Source organism: Monodelphis domestica, chromosome X (genome assembly GCF_027887165.1).
Source record: "Monodelphis domestica isolate mMonDom1 chromosome X, mMonDom1.pri, whole genome shotgun sequence".
NCBI lineage: Eukaryota > Metazoa > Chordata > Mammalia > Didelphimorphia > Didelphidae > Monodelphis > Monodelphis domestica.
The window spans coordinates 44,923,953-44,946,067 of NC_077235.1; the positions used below are offsets into that span (position 1 = coordinate 44,923,953).

Consider the following 22,115-nt stretch of genomic DNA (forward strand, 5'->3'; position numbering starts at 1 on the left):
CAAAGAACATGAAGGAGTTGGACTGGCTTCTCTCTAAGGTCCTTTGCAGCATGAAATCTATGATTCTCTGCTTTTAAAAGGCAGCTCACATAGGAAAGAAGGAATAAGAGAAACGAAGCTTGTTCATCTTTTTTTTTTCTCTGTTCTCTGAGCCCTGCATATTCCAATGAGAGGCAGAAACAGAATCAACTGAAAAGTCCTTTATTGATTTTTTTAGTGCAGTGGCATCTGCTAGTGACCCGCCATATTTGGAGAAAAACTAATGGATGGACGAGGGCACGCCACTTGGTTCTCTTGTTGAGTCTATTTTGTACCTTTGCCTCTGAACTCCTGGCTGATTTCAGCATAGGGATTAAGGCTTGCTTAATGTTGTTGGGGGGCCTTAATTGCTCGCAGACAGGTGGGATTAGCTTAGCTTTCATCAAAATGGCTAGATGCCCCCCACCCCAAGGGGATTTTTTTAAGTCACAAAAATACCTAGTTCAATTGGATGAACATGTATTAGTCTGCTCTGTGGAAAGTCCGATCTAGGCCCTGAGGAGATAAAGAGGTGGCTAAGACATGAATCCTGCCTACTAGGTGCTTAGAGTCTAGGTAGAGAAGTTCATAATGTGGGCCCTGGAACTTAGTAATCATTTTTTTATAATTGTATTTCAGTATAATTGGTTTTCTTTTCAGATTCTATGGTTTTATTTTATGTGTTTAAAAAACATTTTGAGAAGAGTTGTCTAGATTTCACCAGGCTGATAAAGGAGTTAAGGACACATCAAAGGCTAAGCTCTTGCTGGAAGGAGGACAGGAGATCCCCATGGACTGAAGGTAATACTGTGATGCTATTCAGGATAGATAATTGGACAAGGTCCTATGACAATGCCAAGGAAGGAGATAGTGAAGCTCAGTGGAAAGAGCTCAGTGGAGAACCTAGGTACCAATTTAGCTTCTGGCACTTAACATCTTTGTGACCTGAGGCAAATTCCTGAATTTATTGCCTACCCTTTCCTCATCTGTAAAGGAGAGGTTGGCCTGGGTGGCCCCTGAGCTATGATTTTATGAAATCAGGGGAAGCCTTCATGGATAAAGAAGTATTTTTAGAGAGCACCTTCCCTAGAATATGTCTATGCTTCATTGTCATTTTTTTCACCTTTACAAATGACAAAAATTATAAAAATTTAAATTATTGGCCAGGAAGAAGGTGGGCCCTTTTGTTTCCCATGAAGAGTGCTAAGATTGACTTTTGGCCTAGTTCCTGCTAATTAAATGAAATAAAAATGAGCAGATTCTGCATTAATAAATTTATTCTGTTAAAAATAAAGTGATTTAGCCCAACCTGGTATTTCAGAGAGTAAGAAGAGACCTCAGAGGGCAGTGAGTTAGTACAGGGTGTCCCTGACCAGGAATCTCAGGTACAATACCTGTTCCATCTCCTTGAGATAAGGTGGCCCATTTTTCACTTCTGACACTAAGTGAACTGATCCCTGCTTTAGAAAGGGATGTTTCTGGCAGAGAAACTATGTGAGACTCAGGAACAGGGGGCGTATTTGCTAGTCCATGTGCCAGATAATGGTTAAGTATCATTTCTTCATCTCCTTTCCTTGATATAGTGCCTTCTTGGAAGTTAAAGTCAGCAGCCTCCAATGAGGATCCCTCCAGGCACTGAGCCACCTGTCTTGGTGGAATGGGCACCTGGTTCCTTTGTGGGTTGCCCGACTAGCTTAGATGACTGACTTCTGCAGTCCTCATGATGATAACATTCCTTGTGCTCTCCAGTGCACTGTCCATTGGCACAAAGCAGAGTAGATAGATGATATAGGGCAGCTTTTTCTCCTGAGAACCCTTCACTTGTATTAATGTGTTTACCATATATCTTCTGAGTCTTTTCTAGGCTAGAATTTATCAGATTTTTTTTTGTCTCAAGATCTCTTTACTTTCATAAAAAGTATCGAGAACGTCAAAGAGATTTTGTTTATGTGAGACATCGGTAACATCTTAGTATTATTATGAAGAGATTTGACACAGACTCTCTGAAAGGGTTGGTGAAAGGAGAAGGTCCTTAGAGCACACTGAAAACTGCTTCTTTTGGCTACACATCCCTAGTTCCTTCAGAAGATCTCAATATTACATGATCTGGAGGTCCTTCATCATGCTGGTCACCCTCCTCGAGATATCCTCTTGCTTATCAATGACTTTCCAAATTTTAGTCTCTTATTTCCTGCCTTGATCATTTTAAGGACGTGACTTTAGGAACTATTGTATTTCCCAGGTGCTTATGAGAATGACCACTTCTGTGCTAAGGGACTAGAGGGGGGACTATTAGGAGCCCCTGCTGATCTGAACTACTGCAGATTTTTAGCCCACATTTGCTTACCCAAGATATTACCATTTTGTTTGCAAAAATGTTCCTCTATGAATCAAACTCCAACAATCCACAACAGATATCCTGTCTTTTGTGGGTAGATGTTAATAGTCTTCTTTCGGGATATTTACAGTAACTGATGTGACCTAGATAAGTTTATTTGTATTATTTTTTTCCAGCTATATCAGAATGTTTCTTTTTAAAATTTTTTTCTTTTTTTCTTTTTAAGATATTTTCCCATGTTTCCATGATTCATTTTCTTTCCCTCCCCTCTTCTCTCCCCCTCCCAGAGCTGACAAGCAATTCCCCTCGGTTATACAAATGTTATCACTTATACCTGTTTCCATATTATTCATTTTTTCCATATTCTTTTAAAACCAACCCACCCCAGTCATATACCCATATAAACAAGTGATCAATTATATGTTTTCCTTCTGTGTTTCGACTCCCACAGTTTTTTCTCAGGAAATGGCTAGTGTTTTTTCTCCCAAGTCCTTTGGGATGGTTTTGTAGTAGCAAAGTCCATTACATTGGATTGTTCTACAGTGTTTTACTTTCAGTGTATAACCTGGTTCTGCTCATTTTATTCTGCATCAGTTCCTGGAGGTCTTTCCAGTTCCCATGGCATCCCTCCAGTTCATTATTCCTTTGAGCGCAATAGTATTCCATCACCAACAGACACCAGAATTTGTTCAGCCATTCCCCAATTATTTTCCAATGTTTTGCCACCACGAAGAGCGAGGCTATGAATATTTTTGTACAAGTCTTTTTCCTTATTATCTCTTTGAGGTACAAACCCAGCAGTGCTATGGCTGGGTCAAAGGGCAGACATTCTTTTAGTGCCCTTTGGGCATAGTTCCAAATTGCCCTCCAGAATGGTTGGATCTGTTCACAACTCCACCAGCAATGTATTAGTGCCCCAATTTTGCCACATTCCCTACAAACTTTATCACTTTCCTTTATTGTCATATTGGCCAGTCTGCTAGGTGTAAAGTGTTACCTCAAGAGTTGTTTTGATTTGCATTTCTCTAATCAGGAGGGATTTAGAACACTTTTTCATGTGCTTATTGATAGTTTTGATTTCTTCACTTGAAAACTGCCTATTCATGTCCCTTGACTATTTGTCAGTTGGGGAATGGCTTGCATATCAGAACATTTCCAAGGAGATATACTCTCTTCCTCTCACAACCTTGCTTATATGTGTTGCATCTGATCAAAACTTGACAATTACTTTTATTTATGCATTAGAAGAACAATGGAGCACAATCCTGCCGCTAGTGATGACTTTGTAAACTCTGCTATTGCCATGAACTTTTCTTGATGTATCTCAGTGCAGCTTTGTCATTGCCCTTAAAATGGTTTTATTTAAGCTTTGGTTTTCCCATCAGTCATCTCTGAATATGGTCCCCACACCAAACCGCCTGAAACTTTTTTTTGGTAATAAAACAGTCAAGCAAAACCAACTGACCCAATGACATACTTCTGCTGTGTATGCAGCATTCTGGACCTACAGTCATCTATATTTCTAGAGAAATAAGGGAGACATATTTGCTCATTTCTTTCCTACTCCCCATGCCATTTTGGGGTACCATTTGTTTTACATAATTTAAACACACATATATAGTGTTTGACTTCCGGTATGTATTATGCTTTCTTTTACTTTGGCTTTGTTTAGTTTATTCATCGTTAATTCATACAGGTCTCCCTAAGGAGCTCAGAATCTTTGCTCTTTATTACCGAACAGTGATATATAATCACATTTCATAGTGAGCCATTCTCCTATACATGAAGACTCACTTCTAGGTTTTTGCCACCACATCCTTGCTGCCCTACAGCACCAAGTACACAGCATTGTAGAGTGGATGATAAATGTTTTATATGGGTACCAAATTTGTCCGAGGTAGAATTGGTACCTATTTGACCACCTAGAATCTGCAAAAAGAGTTTCTAGGACAAAAGCTTAAAAAACTCAGCAGGGACCTTTGATTCATAGATGTCAAGGCATGTGGGAGCCACGGGAGAGATAGTAAGTGCCCTTCTCCTCCCAAGTACATGGATGTCTGTTGGCACCTTTACATCTGGTTTTGATTGAATGTTGATTTCATTCATAGAGTCAGCACTGAATACCTACTATGCCAGGTACTTTTAAGTGCTTTACTAGTATCCGATTTGATTTTTCTAATAATCCTGAAAACACAGATGCTATTATCTCCATTTTCTTATTTTTTTTAAGTTACCTTCACTCTTAAAATCAATATGGTTTATTGGTTCCAAGGCAGAAAAGCAGTCAGGGCTAGTCAATGGGTATTGGATGACTTGCCCAGGGTCGCATAGCTAGGCAGTTTCTGTGGTCAAATTTGAATTCTAGTCTTCTTGACTCCCTGGTGCCCCCTAGCTGCCTCAAAGGCACAAGTGGAACTAGTCCCTACCCTCAAGGAGCTTACATTTTAATGGGAGTAGTGGAAATTTTTATGTATACCTATAAATAAATACAGAATAGATGCAAAGGAACTACAAAGTTTTTTGTTTGTTTTGTGAGGAGAGGGCACTAATAGCTAGAGGAAGAGGGCTGAGGCATGGCCTCTGATTGGAGGTGTTGCTTGAGCTGAGCCTTAAAAGGAGGAAAGTTTTCTAAGTTGGAAAGGTGGTAATTTACCAGGTTTTTTAGTTGAGGTATTATTTTAATGTGTTTGGGACAGCTCAGGGATTTCCTGCCTGGACTCTGCCATCTTCACTTGACACATAAGGTGATGATTTTCAACAGATCTGGAGTTATCTATCCCCTTGTAACTTTGGGGTAGCCTTGGGACTGGCTCATCTCACTTTTTTTATTTGCCTGTCTTTTGATGAGTAAAGTTGAGCACTTATACTCAAGAGGTATGAGATAAGAGCTGCTATTTGCATAGTTTTCCCCAAGGCTTTATCTCCTGTGGACCCCACAGGAATTCAGTGTTGTAGTTGAGAAGGCATTAGTGACTCAGAGAGGTCATCATTTGCCAGAAGACACACAGCTAGTATGTGTTGAAGGCAGATTTCAAGCCCAGGTTTTGTGACTTCCAAGTGTGGAATTCTTGATCATAACAGCCGACAGATATATGCATATATACGTATGTTTCTATACTTATAAACCCATATGCATGTCTATTATGTATATTATTTTAAAATCTGCAAAGCATTTTAAAAACAATATCTCATTTAATCATCACAACTCTGTGAAGTAATAATGATAATTAAACCAATCATTTACAAAGAGGGTTACAAAGCCATTTGATCCTCACAACAACCCCGAGAGGTAGGTGGTATTATTTTCTCCAGGAAACTGAGGCTAAGAGAGCTCTGGTGATTCACCTAGGATCACTTACCTAATGATTGTCTAATGGAGAATTTCCATTCAGATCTTTCTGACTCTCAAGTCCAACATCCTATCTACTGTGCCTATCTATGTACGATAATGCTCAGGGATTTCCTCTTCCTTTCCCCATTGTGGATCAGTATCTATAGCTTATAGTCTTAGAGTTGCCTAGGGACACTTAGAGGTTAGGTATTTTGCACATGGTCACATGGCTAGTATGTGTAAGAGGCAGGAACCAAAAACCATTGGTCCTTAATTCATGAGACCAATTCTTTAGTTACCATGCCATGCTGTTCATGACTCGTATGATTCTCCGCTTTTTTATTGGTAGCAAAATGGAGGCTCACAGAAATTCAGCAACTTTCCCATGGTCATACAGAAAATAGAAGAGGCAGAGTTCATTTGGGGACTCCCTACCTCCCAGGCCAGCATGCTTGTATATGTTGAGTAAATTGCATTTGATTTCTCTGTGCCCCTTCTTAGAGCACAAAGTTGCTCATTGCATCAAGGAACTTTGTTGCCTAACCTTAAGGAGAAAAGAACTAGAGTTCCTGTTCTTGAATGGCTTCCAATCTAGTAAGGGAGATTTGATGGGAGTCATAGCCAAATAATAATATTCCTTAGATGAGTGATGGCAAACCTTTTAGAGACAGAGTGCTGGGCACCATCCCCACTCCCCACCCCAGACCATGTGCCATGCCTCTCCCCACCACCGAGTGCCAGGTACACCCCGTCCCCCTCATTACCCCACACGGGGAGGGAGAAAGTGTTCCCATTGGGCTGCTAGGTGGAGGGGTGGATGAAGTGAAAACATGTCATCAGGAGCAGCTCTACCAGAATCCCTTTCTAGAAGCCTTTCTAATAATGAACTCTGGGGCAGTGGAGGGGAGGAGGGTGGTTGGGTGTCCACAGAGGGCTCTCTGTGTGCCATCTTTGGCACCCATGCCATAGGTTTGCCATCACTGCCTTAGAATATGGTAAGTGCACAAGAGTTGTAGAAAGTGAAAAGACAATCCAGGCCAGGGTGTGGGAGTGGAGATCAGGGAAGGCTTTAGAGGAGGTCTCATCCACCCCTGGGGTTTAGAGAACACACAAAATGGCAGTAATTATTGAAGGTGGGCAGTATTAAGTTGGTAAGGATTCCAGCAAAAGTATAGTCATAAGAAAGCTTAGAATAGCTTTGAGGACAGCCAGTTTGGCTATCACATAGAATATATAAGGAAGGAAAAGTCTGCAATGGTTGTTTGGTGCCAAATTGTAGAGAACCTTAAATTCCAAGGTAAAGAACTGGACCTTTTGCTGGTAATGGTATGATGAGATGCTATCTGCATGTGCGGAAGGCCAATCACAATGTTTTTAATAAAATTGATTTTTTAAAGAGGTGTGTTATTTATGGTCACTAGGCTTGTTCTCTGCAGCTACCGAAAATTAGCACTTATTTCAACACATAGAGGACCTGTATGCTAGAACTTGGGATTTCTGACTAAGGAGTTATGTTTTCTCAGACACGGAGGTTTTTATATTTGGTATTATGCTCTAGTCCTTGTGGATGGATATTATTTTCCAACAGAAAGAAACCTGGCTCTAGAGTCAGAAGATTTGTTAAAATCCTAGCTTTACCTCTTCTTCCTCGGGTGAACTTCGCCAAGTTACTTCATCTGTCTAGGCCTTAGTTTCCTCCTCTGTAAAGTAAAGAGATTTGATTGGATGATCTCTAAGTCCATTGTAGCTCCAAATATTTGGTCCTTATTATGTTGATGAGCTTAGTATTTCTTAGGACTATAAACTACTGGAAGACCATCTGCTTAGGAGACTAGATGCTTGGGGTTCTAGTCTTAGGTTCGCCATAATGAGCTAGCTTTGTGACACTGGAAACTATCTCAAGTCAATTTCTTCACAACAGCCTGGTGAGACAGTTGGGGAAGTTACTAGCATCCAAGGTTTGTAACCTCAGTGTTTTTCTGGACTTCTCACATATTCTGCATCCCTCCACCCCCTGTCTAGAGTCATTTGACAAATCTTGTCATTTCTTTCCTCAAAATATCTCTCATCTATCTCCTTATGTCTGGTCACCTGGTCACCTCCCTAAGTGAGACTGTAGTTAACTCTGGCCTAGATTCTTGAAGCAGCTTCTTCTGGTCTTCCTGCCTTTATTCTCTCCTTTTTCTAATTCATCTGCCTTGTAGATACCAAAGTGATTTTCCTAAAGGACATGTCTTTAAATACCAGAATCATCTGAGGCCAGATTTGAACCCAGGACCTCCCATCTCTAGGCCTGCCTCTCAATCCACTGAGCTACCCAGCTGCCCCCATAGTGTAGTTTTAAGGAATCAAGGCTTAAAACTTCCCTAAGAGAGAACCTGTATGCTCTCTCCTTGGTCTGGAGTCACCTTGTACGTTTTCTCTTTGAGATACATTAAGCTCCTTTAGGGCAAGGACCTCTTTGCTTCTGTCTTTGTATTCCTGACACCAAGCATAATACCTGCCACAAAGGAATTTCTTAATAAATACTTTTTGATTGATCTCCATTTTGCAAAAGGAGAAACTAAGGCCCAGTGAAGGGAAGTCACTTGCCAAGGTCATGCTTCCATCTGCTCCAGTCTTTCTCTCTTGGCTCTTTGTGGCATGGAGGTGTCCTTGAATTCTCAAAGGCTGTGCCAATAGGACACAAGTCTTGCCAATGCCTTCTTGGCTGGTGAGACATTGAGCACAGGGCAGCTGGCTCTGGATTGGGGGTGGGGCTGTGTCGATCCTCTGAGGACCATACTAGCTGATCTGGATAGGCTCCTGACATATCTTTGAAACTCAGCTCTAGCACTTTAAGTCTTTGTGAGTTGGAGCAATTCCCTGCCCCATCCTAGGCTGCAATTTCCACATTGGTAAAATAAAGGGGTTCCTTCCAGTTCTAGCAATCTTACAATTAATGGCTAGATGTCCAGGTGATAAAAAGGGTTTGGTCCTGGCCAATCATGAAGTGCCTTATTAAGGTCTGAGTCCATGGAGACATCCATCTTCTTTATTTATAAGACTACAGGCCCTTGAAATGTTGAAGAACATAATCTCATTAATTTGAGTTCCTGGAGGAGGTGGAAAGAATCCAAATGAATGAAAAGTGGGAATTACAAAGTAATGGGCATGGATGATTTTAGTGATCTCAGGTAGATGAGAGCACATGAGCTCATGGCTAACTATGTCTGACTACTGCAAAGCTTGCTTTATTGAACAAAAAAGAATCATTTGTAATTAGTGTATTGATTGCTTGCATGCAAATGCTTGCTGCTAAAGCCCTTTTTAACCAGCTAGAAACTGGGCTTATTTTCTCATGTAGGTTAAGCATCCCTCTGAAACCTTGCTTAATTTGCTTTAGCAAACCTTCTTTTATAGCTAGGGCAAAACCAAGCCCATGTTAGTTTGAGGAGTACAGCATCAGAAGACCTTGAATGAATGAGGCTTGTGCTAGTTAGAAGTCAAGATAGCATAGTGGAGTGGGTTTGGAGTCAGAATGTCCTGAGTTAAAATCTTGACCCAAACATTAACTGCTTGATCCTAGGCAAGGAAGTTAACTTCTTTGGGTCTTAGATTTCTTATTTACAAAATGAAGGAATTTAGTCTTGAAGACTTTAGACATCTCTTTTAGTTCAAAATCTATACTCCTGTGATCCTACCTTTCTCACTTCCTTTGTAACTCTACGTGAGATATTTAATCTCTCTGATGCTTCCAGTTACTGTCTTGGACTTAGCTTCTAAGTTATAGATGGATTAGAACAGTGATGGTGACCCTATGGCATGGGTGCCAGGATGGCATGCAGAGCACTCTCTGTGGGCACTCAGCTGCCTTCTGGCACCCCCTTCCAATTTGTTACTAGAAAGGCAGAGGGACTTCTTTCCTCCCCCTCTCCACTGTGCCTGATGACATTTTTTTCACATCACTTGTCCCTCTGCCCAGCAGCCCAATGGGAGCACTTCTTCCCTTCCCTGTGTGGGTTAAGGGTGTGGGCAAGGCACACCTGACACTAAACGGGGGTGGGGGTGGGCATGGCACTTGGTCTGGGGAGTGGGATGGGGATGGGGCCCAGCAATCCATCTCTAAAAGGTTCACCGTCACTGCATTAGAATCTTCATTTGAATAAGAATCTTCCATAGGAGAAATCAGAGTCAGAGATTTTCTCCATATTCCTCCACTCAGGTATCATTTTAAGAAACAAAAGGGATAGGATTGGTTTCAATGTAAGGTTCATCTGTTTTGGGCTTTCAGAGCTGGAGGGGTCTGACATTCCTTCATTTCCCACATGGAGAACCTGAATCTCATGAAGGTAGGGGTGGGTTCCCTGCTGTAGGTAGACAGCAAATTGGTGGCAGAGTTAGCACTAGTCCCCAGATCTTGGCCATCACAGACAACCAAGCAATAAAAAAATAAGGAGATAATAGTGCACTATAGCCCCACAAAACTCCTGGGTATTTCATTCGATTACTCCAGCTGAAAAAGGTGATCTCTTTGAAACCAAGAAATGGAATAAAGCACTAAAGAAAGAGACGTGTTGCTGATTCTAAAATACCACTTGGACCTCATGTGGGGATTTTTTTCAACTTTAAAACCAAAGAATTTTTTCTCCTTAAGGCGCTTTTGCTCTGTTGGCCAGAAACCAAGACTCTGAGCTTAAAATCACCAATTGCATCCCCCCAGGAAGGAGCAGGGGAGCCAGAGTTGTATTATATTGAAGTTGTTTCTTCTGTGCTCTTAAATACATTAGAGGAGGCGGGCTTGCCACTGTGGGCCTCCAGCAATTGCAATCACAAAATTGTACCAGCAGCCTTTTTGCATCTTGGCATCCTTTCCGTTTGGATGTATGCATGTAAGACACATGGAAGTTAGGTGTGCTAAACTGGATCTGACTTGAGAGGAATCGTTTCTGATGCAGAATTGAGAAGTGACCACCTTAGTCCATTGGGAAGGAACACAAAGCTCTCTGTTCTGTGTCTGGATGGTCGTCTTGTCATCCTCTCAAAAATAGGACCCTCTAAAATACATGGCATTAGTATGATCACCTGCGGCCTAGGCATGTTTGATGACTGTTCCTTTCATGGTGGCCCTAGTTCTTGTTCTGGTAGTAAGTGACTCACTATCAAGGATTTAGCAGTTCCTGTACATGCTCCTCAATTATTGTGGAGGAGGATTCATATTAGTGCTAGTGGGGGCACACCCTTGTTTTTCTGCCTCTTTCAATAGCTAGCATGCTTAACTTTCTCTTATTCCCTTCTGGCAAAGAACAGAAGAAATGGAAGATGGAACCTCAGTGCTCCAGATGCCCATAGCTGTTCAGAGACATCTAGGGATGGTATGAGGAACCTGGGATGATCTAGAACCCACCCCATGTCCTTGCTGATTCTTTTCTCTTCTTGGAATGGTCCTCTTCTCTCCCTTTTCTCATTTTCCCTTGTAGATATCATCTTCATCCTTCTAACAGCTCCTTCTCCAGGAAGCTTTCCTTAATCCCTGCTCGTCATGGTCTTGCCCTCAACTGCTCTTCTGACATCATTATCCTCCTCTTATGCACTTATCTTCTTTCCCTTATTTTCTCCCCTGACATGCCTTATCTGGCCCCAACAGATTGTAAACTCCTTGAGGACAGAGTTCATGTCTTATCTGCCTCTCCCTCGCATCTGACACAGTACACTGCATATAGCAGTATTAATAAAGAGTGGTGAGTGAGGTGCGGACTTCTTAATTGCCAGTTAGTTCCTATATAAACTAGGATGGCAGAAGGTTGTTCTATGGCACGATAAGGTTCTGGTTTGGTTGGAAACCAGGCTTTTTTGTCACCTCCATTTGTCTTCTGTTGCCTTTCCCTATTGACTTTAGTTAAGTCCTCATTAGCCATCTGAACAGAGAAAAAGACTTTGTTTTCCCTTTGTAAAGGCAGCTCAGCCATGGAACAACTTTACCGATTTTTATCAACGACTTCTTGCAGAATTAGCAACGCTCTGACTTGAAACGACACGTTGTGTTCAGAATCTCCAATAACTCCAGTGATTTAATTCCACTACATCCCCCCTCCCAAGCAAACATGCAGAAGATTTGATATTGACAAATAAAAGATAATGTACTGTGAAACTGACAAGGCAGAAACAGCGGGAACGCGCAGGATTTCTGCTCTCTTGTCGTTGTACGATGATGGAAAGAGTGCCGAAACCGTAACACTATGTGAACTAGAACAATAAGCAATTTAGATCGTAGTAGCCTTCCTTCAATTTATTTAGTACAGCAAAGACTGATTGTTCCATGGTTTGGAAATGATTCTGTAAATAACACTGAAGATATTGATGAGCCTCCCTCTAGAGGCAGCGCTCATGGAGCTTAACCCATTCTTTCAGAAGCAAAGGTCCTGACGGAACGATTGCTAGGTCTCCCGTTCATGGTGTGGAGGCTGTTCAGTAAAGCCCTCTCTGGCCACTGTGGGCATCAGGTGATTATCTTTGACCTCGGCCTGTCCCATTTGTATCTCTTCCTGGAAATTAATACAGCTCATCAGTAAAGTCATCCATTGCCCCAGTACCGTTCTGGCCTTAGTCTTTGCTTTCTTGTCATCTCCTCACAGGCTTTTAAACCTACTAGAGGCTCCAAATCCTCTCAACATCCACTGTACTTTGACAAAATCCATTGACAGGCTAGTAGAACCAAAAGTCCTGTCTTGGGGGTCAAACAAGTGCTTTGAAATCCTGCTTTTGCTGCTTACTACCCGTGTGGATTTGGGCAAGTTACTTTGCCATTCTGGTAATTCCAGCTCTAATACTTTTTGATCCTTAGGGACAACAGCAGAGTGCTAGAGAGAAGGAAGTACTCATGTTTTGTGGTGGCCCAAGACACTCTCATGACAGAAGAAGACAGAAAACCTTACGGGAGAGATGATAAAGGCCTAATGAGACTTGAGTTCAGTTCTTGCCTCTGCTACTTGTGCATTTTGTGACTCTCTGGATCTCACTTTCTTCATTTCGATTTTGAGGACGTTGGACTAGATGCGCTATATGCTTCTTCTGTTTTTCCCAATTCTTTTAAAAATTCTGACCGTAACACACAACAGTTAAAATGAACACATAGTAGAAATAGAAGGAGAGGATTCATACATGAAAGAGCATATCTCTTTCCTGGATTGCTTGCTTTTCCTTTAAGTATGATACATTCAGAATGCCACTTTCAAAGCTATTTTGTCTCTCTGGGCATCTCTAAAAAGTCTTTGAACTTTAGATCTGTGATTCTGTGATCTGGTCATGAAGAAAAGGAGAATAGGATGATTCTGCCATCTGGATAAGTAGTGGTGATGGTGACTGTGTGCTTGTGCATGAGTGTGTTGGGAGGTGGGGGGTAGGATGGAGAAAAAAGGATCCCAAACTCCACTAATAATGAAGATTTTAACATACACATCTATATATGTTTGTATATGTTTACTGTGTGTGCGCAGTAGATAACCTCCTATATATCAGTAGCCAGTAAGGGTTAGCCATTCAGTGTTAGAGTGAAGATAATTTTCTTCTAATGAGCCTGGGAATAGTCCTCAACACAATTCACAATGATAAGAATGAGATTGGTTTAACCATCCACACTGAACAAACAAAACAGGTAAAGAATGCTTATTGACATCCTTATTGACTGGAATGCAACTAGAGAGGAGGCCCATTGAGTTAGTCTTTAAGTGGTTGTGGGACTGCTGCAAACTAGACTTAGAATTGATTAGGAAGTGGAGGAGAGAAGGCTGGCTTGCATTTGAGGAGCTGCACATCACTTTCAGCGATCCCCGGCTATGTAGAACCTTCTGTAAAGGCCCATCTCCTTATACCTGATAAGCTCATGTTGATAGGTTTTTAAATGTTCATTTTATTTTATTTTTCCGTTAACAAGCATTTCTTTCCTAACCGTTGGGGAAAAAATCCTCATAACCAAGGTCTTCAATCCTAAATCTCTTCAGGTCTCTGAACCTCAATTTCCTTCAACATAAAAAGAAGAGGTTGTACTACAAAGCCCCTAAGGTTGCATCTGGATCTAAGTCCATGATTCTGTGACTCAAAGGCTAAAAGAGGGACTAGAGGTCCATTCTCTTTTTCATTGAATTCCCTCCAGAATTGCTTTGATTGCCCAGATACCTTGGACAGCTCAAGCTAGTCTCACAGCTGTGATGCTGCTGTGGTACCCTCACCACTACCTCTTCCCCTTTTTTCTTTCCTCTTCACTTTGTAATATTTGGAAAGGGTTTCTGAAGGTTCTTTAGGTAAGCCATTATTTTTTTAATCTACTTATACTTCTTCCCTCTGCTTCCTTTGATATCTGTTGATAATTACTTTGCATCCCCTAGGCAGGCAGTTCCAAGTTGGGGACAAGAGTCTGAGCCAGCCTTTAGAAATCTTGACCATAATGCTGAGGCTTTTCAAATTTGAGGATGCCACAAGTGACTCTCATATTGATTTAAGTCACTGGGGAGACTTTGCATGGAAGATGTTGATCCTTGCTTGCACAGGAACAAAAACGTGGTTTCTTTTTTTAAAGGTGGCTGAGTCTTTTTTGCTGATTCAGTCAGTCCAAGTTAAGGCAAGGGACATAAAAGGCCCCAGAACACTGTAGCATAATTGAATTCCTGTGTCTTGCCAGCAATCAGCATATAAAGTAGGGGCTAACTGCAATGGCTTTGTGGCAAAGGAAGAAAGAGAAATTAACTGTGATTACAGATCACCCACCAAAATGATGATGACACACAGATTCTGCAGCTTTAGATTGGGTGAAACACATGGCTTGGGGCAGCCTTTGCTCTCCTTGGCACTGGCTTGTTCTTTGTCTCAAGTCCTCAGTGAGAGAGCTGACTAAAGAGTGAAATTAGGGGCTGACAGTTATATTCTGACTCAGCTCCCCTTTTCTTTTGGGGGTGAGGGTTTCAAACTTTCCACATGTTTGATAAGTCCTGGAAAATTGATGATACAGGATCTTGATTGCTTTTTCTACCTATAATTTTCACTCTTGAAATTATTCTGGTATGACAAAGACAGTCTCTTTGGCAGTAGAGAATTCAGGGAGAATAGGTATGTGTTTAGGAATCAAAGAAGGGTTTTTTTTTAAGTCTTGAATTCACTTATGATCCCGTTTAGCTGTGTATTGTAACAGATGGTTCTCTTTCCCTCCTTGCCCTTCCCACTGCTATCTCTCAAAACCCATGGAGCATAATGTAGTCTTAACACCCTTATTTTACAAAAGAGGAAAGTAAGGATCAGAGATGGGAAGTGACTGCAACAAGGTCACACAACTAGCTAATGGCACAGCAGTTCTTGACCACAGAATATATCTGCAGATTACTTGGCCATTGTTTATTTCATCCACCCTCCTAATTTTTGCCACCAGCCTACTATCCTCCCACCCCATCAATCATTTAGCCAACATTGCTAGAACCTTGCTTAAAAATGTAAAAAAAATCTTTACATTGTTCTCCTTTCAAAAACTTCTGGATGCCTTCCTGTTGCTGTTTGTCAGTCTAGCATTTCAGGCTCCTGCTCATCTTTCTGATATTGTCTTACTATTCCCCTAGCTGAATCTTCTCCTCTCATCAAAGTGGACTCTTCAGTGCCTATGGAACATACCAAAGAAGTTACTGCCATCATGCTTTTGTTTTTGCTAGTTCCTTTTCTTAGGTTCCTTTCTTTGCCTTCATCTTCTCCACTGAACTGACTATTAACCAGACTTTAAGTCCCATTTCCATGCCTAGCTCCGCAAATCCTTCCTGTGAACCTTTTTCCTACAATGCCCTGCCCTTCCTCTGAATTCTGAGAAAACTTATTTTTAGTCTGTTCTAATTGGACACTTTTCTACGGCTTTATATTTTTAATTTTGAAAATTTATGTCATTGCCTCTATCTGCATTTAATTTAATGCCCTTTAAAATAGCTGATAGACTTCCTGAGGACACTATAACCATATTTATGCTATCTTATATAAGCAAGGGATTTATTAATCAGCTCAACAAGAATTTGTTAAATCCCTTCTATATGCCAGGGAGTATGTTAAACTCTGGGGTCACAAAGAAGCACACACATACATGTAGACACTATTCCTGTCCTCAAGAACCATATATTATAATGCTGGAGACATTGGGTAAACAACTAGGTTATGCCCAAGAAATCTTCAACAAGAGAAGATATCTGAGGTGGGGTGGTGAGTAGGAAACACCTCTTGGAGTAGATTGGATTTGAGTTGAGACTTGAAGGGAGTTAGGGAAATAAGAGGCAGATTACAGGGGTACAGTATTTTCAATATGGAGAATAATCATTGCAGAGGTGAGTAGATGAAAGATGTAATATTGTGGTTGAAGAACTGTAGGTAGGCGAGTGAAGTTGGATTAAGGTAGTGGAAGAGAGTAAAATGTGAGAAGGTTAGGAAAGATAAGAGGGAGCCAAGTTATAAAGAGATTCTGATATTGTATTTGGTGCTAACGGTAATAGGGAGCCACTGGACCTTATTGAGCAAGAAGGAACATGGCCAGATTTGTGCTTCATGGAAATCACTTTGGCAGTTGAATGGGGTAGTGAAAGAATTGAGGCGTGGCAGCCAATTATTTGGCTGTTTCAATAGTCTGGGTGAGAGATGATGAAGGCTTGGACAAGGATAGTGACTGTGTTATTAGAAAGGAGGCATCTGAGAAATGTTGTGAAGGTAGAAACTATAGGACATGTTGACAAATTGGATATTTGAAGTGAGTGCGAATGAGGAAGGATTCAAGGATGTCACTGAGGTTTTGAGTCCACACATGCCTGGGAGAATGGCAGGGTCCTTAGTGGTTATAGGGAAGTTGGGAAGAAGAACTTTGAAAGGAAAAGTAATGAGTTCTGTTTTAGACATATTGAATTTAAGATACCTATGGGACATCCAGTTGGAGATGGATGTTTTAGATGGCTGATGAATTTTGCATATTTGGTGATTGATACTGCATAGGAAAGGAGACCTTCTTAGGTCTCATAGAAAATCTGCTGGTTAAGTGCTTTTCCATTCCTGGCTCAGAAAATGATTAGTAGTAGAATTTGCAAGTCTTCCAGTCCAGTCATGTGCTTTGGGAAATTTATATCTTGATTTGTGAGAACCTGTCACTGCCAGCAAATTTTGGCTGGTGGAAGCGAATGTAAAGATTTCATTTGAGACTGCAGTGTTGTTGCATGGGGTTTGTGTGACTCCTCATTAAACTGTCCACAGAGATTTCTAGTGTCTTAGGATAGTGGCATTTGGATCTAGCTTCTTCTCCTTGATGACTTCCTTTTTCAGAGTTCTGTGACGTTACTCCCGGAATAATGTTCTCTTTCTCAAATCTAAGTATCTCTTGGCTCTGTGTCTTTGCACTGAATGTCCCCTTTCTTTGATCCCTGGAATGTCCTCCTCCCTTACCTCTACTTCCTGGAATGCTGAACTCTCTTGAAGACTCATCTTGGGTAGCATGTCCTATAGGAAATTTTTCATGGTCCTCTTAGTTGACAGTCCTTCCCTGAAATCATTTTTGTATATGTTTTATATTGACTTATTTGTCAGTGTATGTATTGTTTCTCTCTCAATAGAGTATAAGTTGTTTGAGGGTAGGGAGTCATTTGTGTGTTGTTTTTTTAATCCTGAGCGTGAAGTAAAGTACCTAATACATAGAAGATGCTCTAAGAAATGTCTGGTGAATGACTTGAAAAGTAGAGAATCTAGTTAGGGGAAAGAGCAATTGAGAGGATAAAAATAAAACCAATTCAGGAATAACCGGACAACAAAACAATACAATGAAAAAGAATAGCTCTTCCTCTTAAAGTTGAAATACAAGAGAATGAAAGGAAAAGCGACTTTGATTTCTTTAGTCACCAGTAAAGAACTCTGCCCTCAGTCCTCCTATGTTATCATCATCTGAACTAAGGAGAGCATTTCTCTCTAAGCAAATGAAATTATTACCAACTGATGATTTTGACACTGCCCTAAATGGAGCTCATGAACCTGAAAGTTAATTGCCTCCAGCTTAGATTGGCTCAAGGTGTGGTCTTTGGGAGGAAAAGCAATTTTTTCAGTCTCTTGAAACTAGAAGTGGTTTTATGATCCAATGAAGAATTTAAAAAGCAAAATTAAATGAGTGGGAACTATTGAGTCATTTTCTATTTCTGCTCTCTAATCACATCTTTCTTCTCACTGGATCGTCAACAATATTTGTTGATGATGCACTGGGGCAAAGCCCTAAACTAGGTGGCCTGTTGAGATGGTCTGCGTTTAAGAAGGATCTAGCTTTGCAGTGATGCCGGTTTGGGGGAAGGCAATCAAAAGGACAATGAAATATTATTCCCCTTTTAGAAGTTTATGAATCAGCTTCGTGTCAAAGCAATATCACAATCACAAGGTAGGAAAGAGAATCCTTTTGTTTTTCTTAAGTTGTTAAAATGGTAACTGTTCAGTTCATTTGAAAGTGGCACATTCAAAAGAAAACAATTACCCTCTTCTTTGATGCCTTCTTGGGCCTACTCAGTAAGCTGTCTAAAAATGTACACATTGGTTTTATTCACTTTTTGGGTGTTCAAAAATGAATTTGATTTAGCTATATAAGACTGAATACATTTAAAAAACAATCAAAATTGTCTTCAAGACAGAATTTAAGATTCTGGAAAGTGCTAGGCTTGGTGCTCATCCCTATTACTATTATGGGAGGTTGATGAGATTGAGGGTGGGATTGGATGACCTTCAAATGTCTCTACCAATGCTAACCCTGTGACCCCTTGTTCATAAGTTGAAGGGTAAACTTTGGCTTGACTTGCATTTGTTGGCTTCTCCTGCCTATTGCTCTGTGCTGACGAGGTGAGTTTATAATTAGACACTGAAATCTATTGGGCATTGAAATTGGGTCTGCATTAGTCATTAAGCCAATAATTACCTTTCTCCTCTTTCTTTGTAGTGTTAATTCTCTTTATGTTCTTCTTTGGATAGTCTGAGAGAGAAATTTTAAGTCCAGTGGCCATTTTGTTTCTCTTTTGGTAAATTATTTGTAGTTTGGAAAGCTTCACTTTCTGAAATTGGGTTAGTCAAGATCTCTATTGCTTATTGGTTAAGAAATCATCTCTTTCCTTCTATTGACTAGCTACCACATAAGTGTGGATTATTGGTTCTGAGCATTCATTCACTCTGTTCGCAGTGAATTTGACTTGCTGATTTTTTAGTATGCTAATGTGATTTTCATCTCCTTTTTAAAAAACGTGGGCTAAAAGTTTACCCATTTTGTTAGTTTTTAAAGATACAGCCCATAGTCGTGTGTACCATTTCTATAGTCTTCTAATTTTCTATTTTTATCTATTTTCCCTCTCATTTTCAAGATTATTTCTTTTATGCTTATTTTGCTTTTGTTACTGTGTTGATTTTCTAGTTGAAAATGAGGATAATAACCATTTTCAAGAGTGGAGAACAATGAACCATTTACATTGCAGAGGGTCTCAGTGAAGATGATTAAAAATATCCCAACAACCCTAAATCCAGAACTATGAGATCACTATGAAATCCATGATGAGGTTCATTGTTGAATTGTGAAGAAGAGCATGACAGCAATACAGCAATACTATTTTAATTATGCAGTTCAGTTCTATTCAACCTGTATTTTAAGTGCCTGCTGTGTGTAGGACACAGGGCTAGGTGACTGGGGATGAGATACAAAGTTTAGATCCAACGTAGTCCCTGTCCTCATGGAGCTTATGATCAGTTGGGATAAAATACAGGCAGATAAGTATTATACACTGTTTTTCATGCTAAACACAGTAGAGAGTTACACATTATGTATTTTGGGGAGTCCCAGAAAATGGTTTAAGCCTAGGTATTTTGTGAGTCTGATTTTTGGAGGTGCTGTGAGAAAGATCTGTGTTTTCATTGGTCATAAGTGCTGGGAAATCTGTGTATAAATGCCCTCCACCAATGCACATTGCAAACCACTTTGTAACTCATAATATTGAAGAGTTGCCTGGGATTCTGAGAGGGTTCTGTAGTCACTATACCATTATATATCAGAAGCAGGATTGAGCCCAGATCTTCATGATGCCAGGTTGCCTAGCATCTCTGAAATAGGAAAGCTTGAGCAGTATTCTTCTATGCCCATTATCATGGACAAGTTTTATGTCTCTGTTCTTCTGTGCACTCCCTAGTAATAGTAGCACTGGAAATGGAGATGGATATCGAACTTGTTTGAAGATAACATTGTGGATGTCATTGGTATCTGATGTGGAAGGGAACTAAGTTTATTGGATTTAGGTCTGGGAAGGGAGATGAACCAGTCCAACCCATTCATTTTACTGAAGCCCAGACAGAGAAATAAGTTGGCCAGAGTCACATGGGTAGCATGTAGAGCAAGGATTCAAGCCCAAGGTGTTTGAGGCCAAATTGAGTTCTCTTCTGTAATGAAAAGCATGATTTGGGATAGTAGATGGGACTGATGTTAGAAGAAGCATTGATGATAGAAGCTGGCATATGGAAACCAGTTGTTGGTGGACTTTGGGAGCACACTAAAAGGAGTTAGTGATCCATTGACAGATTGAGGATAATTCTTTTACCTATATAAGGAGGGTTCCAAAGTGTGTAAGCCAGTTCAGGAAGCGGAAAATTCTGTTTCTTCTAGAGTAGCAATGACTAGTGGACAAGGTTCTTAACTTTTCAGATTTGAAGGGCACATTGAGAGCACAAGATGATGTGTCAATTTTAGAGGGCTTCTTACTGGTCCTGACTTCTCTCTCCAATGGATCATGAGACCTAGGGAAGAATGAAATGAAGAAGGAAGGAAAGAATGAAGGAAAGAAATGAACAAGGGAAGATGGAGTTATTTTAACAAGATGACCTAGAATGTCAAAGAGAGAGAGAGAGAGAGAAAGAAGAGTGCAAAGTGGACAGTTTATGAATAAACTTAATGACAAAGTGAATTTTATAAAATCTAAGAGGCTATATTAGTGGTCTTAGATTTTTCTTATTAAATATATTAGAAGATGAAAATGTTTTAGTAACAGATTTTGGCTTTACAGCTCAATTTTGTTACAGTGACTTTTTGTTACATCCCATCAGTAGAATTGGAAGCTGTTGTGCAATTTTTTTGGTATTACTATTCCAATACACTTTCATGTTACTCACATTTAAACATTCTCTTGTGCATGATGATACAGTAACACCTTTATATTATGAGCTAAAAGCAGTTCCTCATTGGTTTATCTAAAGGGGAGCAGACTACAAAATGTGTTTTTGGAGTCCTCAGGTAGTAAGAGACAAGCTTTGTTTTTATCACTACAGCTCACTGCTGCTTTATGGTTTGCAGAATATTTCTACATAATAACCTTGGGAGATGAATAATATTAAGTATTATGGCCCTCATTTTACAGATGAGGAGATTAAGGCTCAGAGAGAATATAGGAACATAGAGTCATCATTGCTTTACTGAAAGAGATTATGGAGATTGTGAAATCCAATCTCTTCATTTTACTCATGAGATAATGAAAGCCCAGAGACATGAGTAAGTTCCTCAAGGTCACACAGAGGTACCACCTGCCAAACAGCTGCCATTGGTGGCCCAAACGAAGCAGCAAGGCAACTGAGAGACAAGAATTGACATTGCCAGGAGATTTTAACCACTGCTACGACCATCTTGACCACCACCTGTCCTCAGACTTCTATGAAGACTTGATGCTTACGGGCCCAAGAATAGAAGCATTCCCTAGATCCACCAGCCCTGCTTCCAAATTGTCCCTGAAAGAATCATTGAGGAGAATAGCTTTTGTGGAGATGGGACCTACCATCATTACCACCACCACCAACCAGTGTCAATCAACTGCTACTTCTAGACAGGTAACTCCAAGAACCTCAAGAATAGTAGTGCCCCTCAGACAGACGACTCTGCTTTTCCCTCCCTGTGGCTATCTTGGGAAGTGACCCTTATGAATTTTGTCCTGACAAGTATCTCTGTAAGTGCTGCAGCCCATGCCTTTTCAGCAACTACAACTAATGAAGACCCTAAAAAGAAAGATCTCACTACCAAAATCCTTGGGGCTGTGAAAGGATTCAACTTCAGAAATAGATGCCGGCTCTCTGTGGAAATAACATTAAAGAAAAGGTATTGCCACGCGCTTTTCCAGAGCTACATGGCTAGTAACATTCAGAGCCATGATTTGAATCCAGATTTCCTGATTCAGAGGTTAAGTCTTCTTTCTACTACAGTAACCCACAAATTAGGGTCCTTAACTCCCCGGGTCCTAACTCTTATTCCTTCTGAGCTTAGATTAGGGAGTTTAGCTCTTGATTAGATGGTTTTATTGACAAAACTTCAAGAATCCTGTTTACAAAGGACTTGACTGGATTTACAGTCTTGGCATCCTGACTGAATTAGGAGGAAAAATCAATAGCTGAATGTGTTCATGG

General features: G+C 40.5%; 1 protein-coding gene across 6 annotated transcripts in view; it reads left to right on the plus strand.

Annotated features, from left to right (window-relative positions):
* Nucleotides 1-22,115, plus strand: part of FGF13 (fibroblast growth factor 13) — a 510,824-nt gene that overhangs the window by 39,547 nt on the left and 449,162 nt on the right. The window contains exon 1 of one of the 6 annotated variants that reach the window (XM_056809816.1): nucleotides 9,800-18,084. The exons of the other annotated variants lie outside the window; for them this stretch is intronic. Coding sequence (XP_056665794.1) covers nucleotides 18,045-18,084 — 40 coding nt within the window. The 5' untranslated portion in view covers nucleotides 9,800-18,044. Of the gene's footprint in view, nucleotides 1-9,799; nucleotides 18,085-22,115 lie in introns of those variants that run through there. 6 annotated transcript variants of the gene reach the window in all.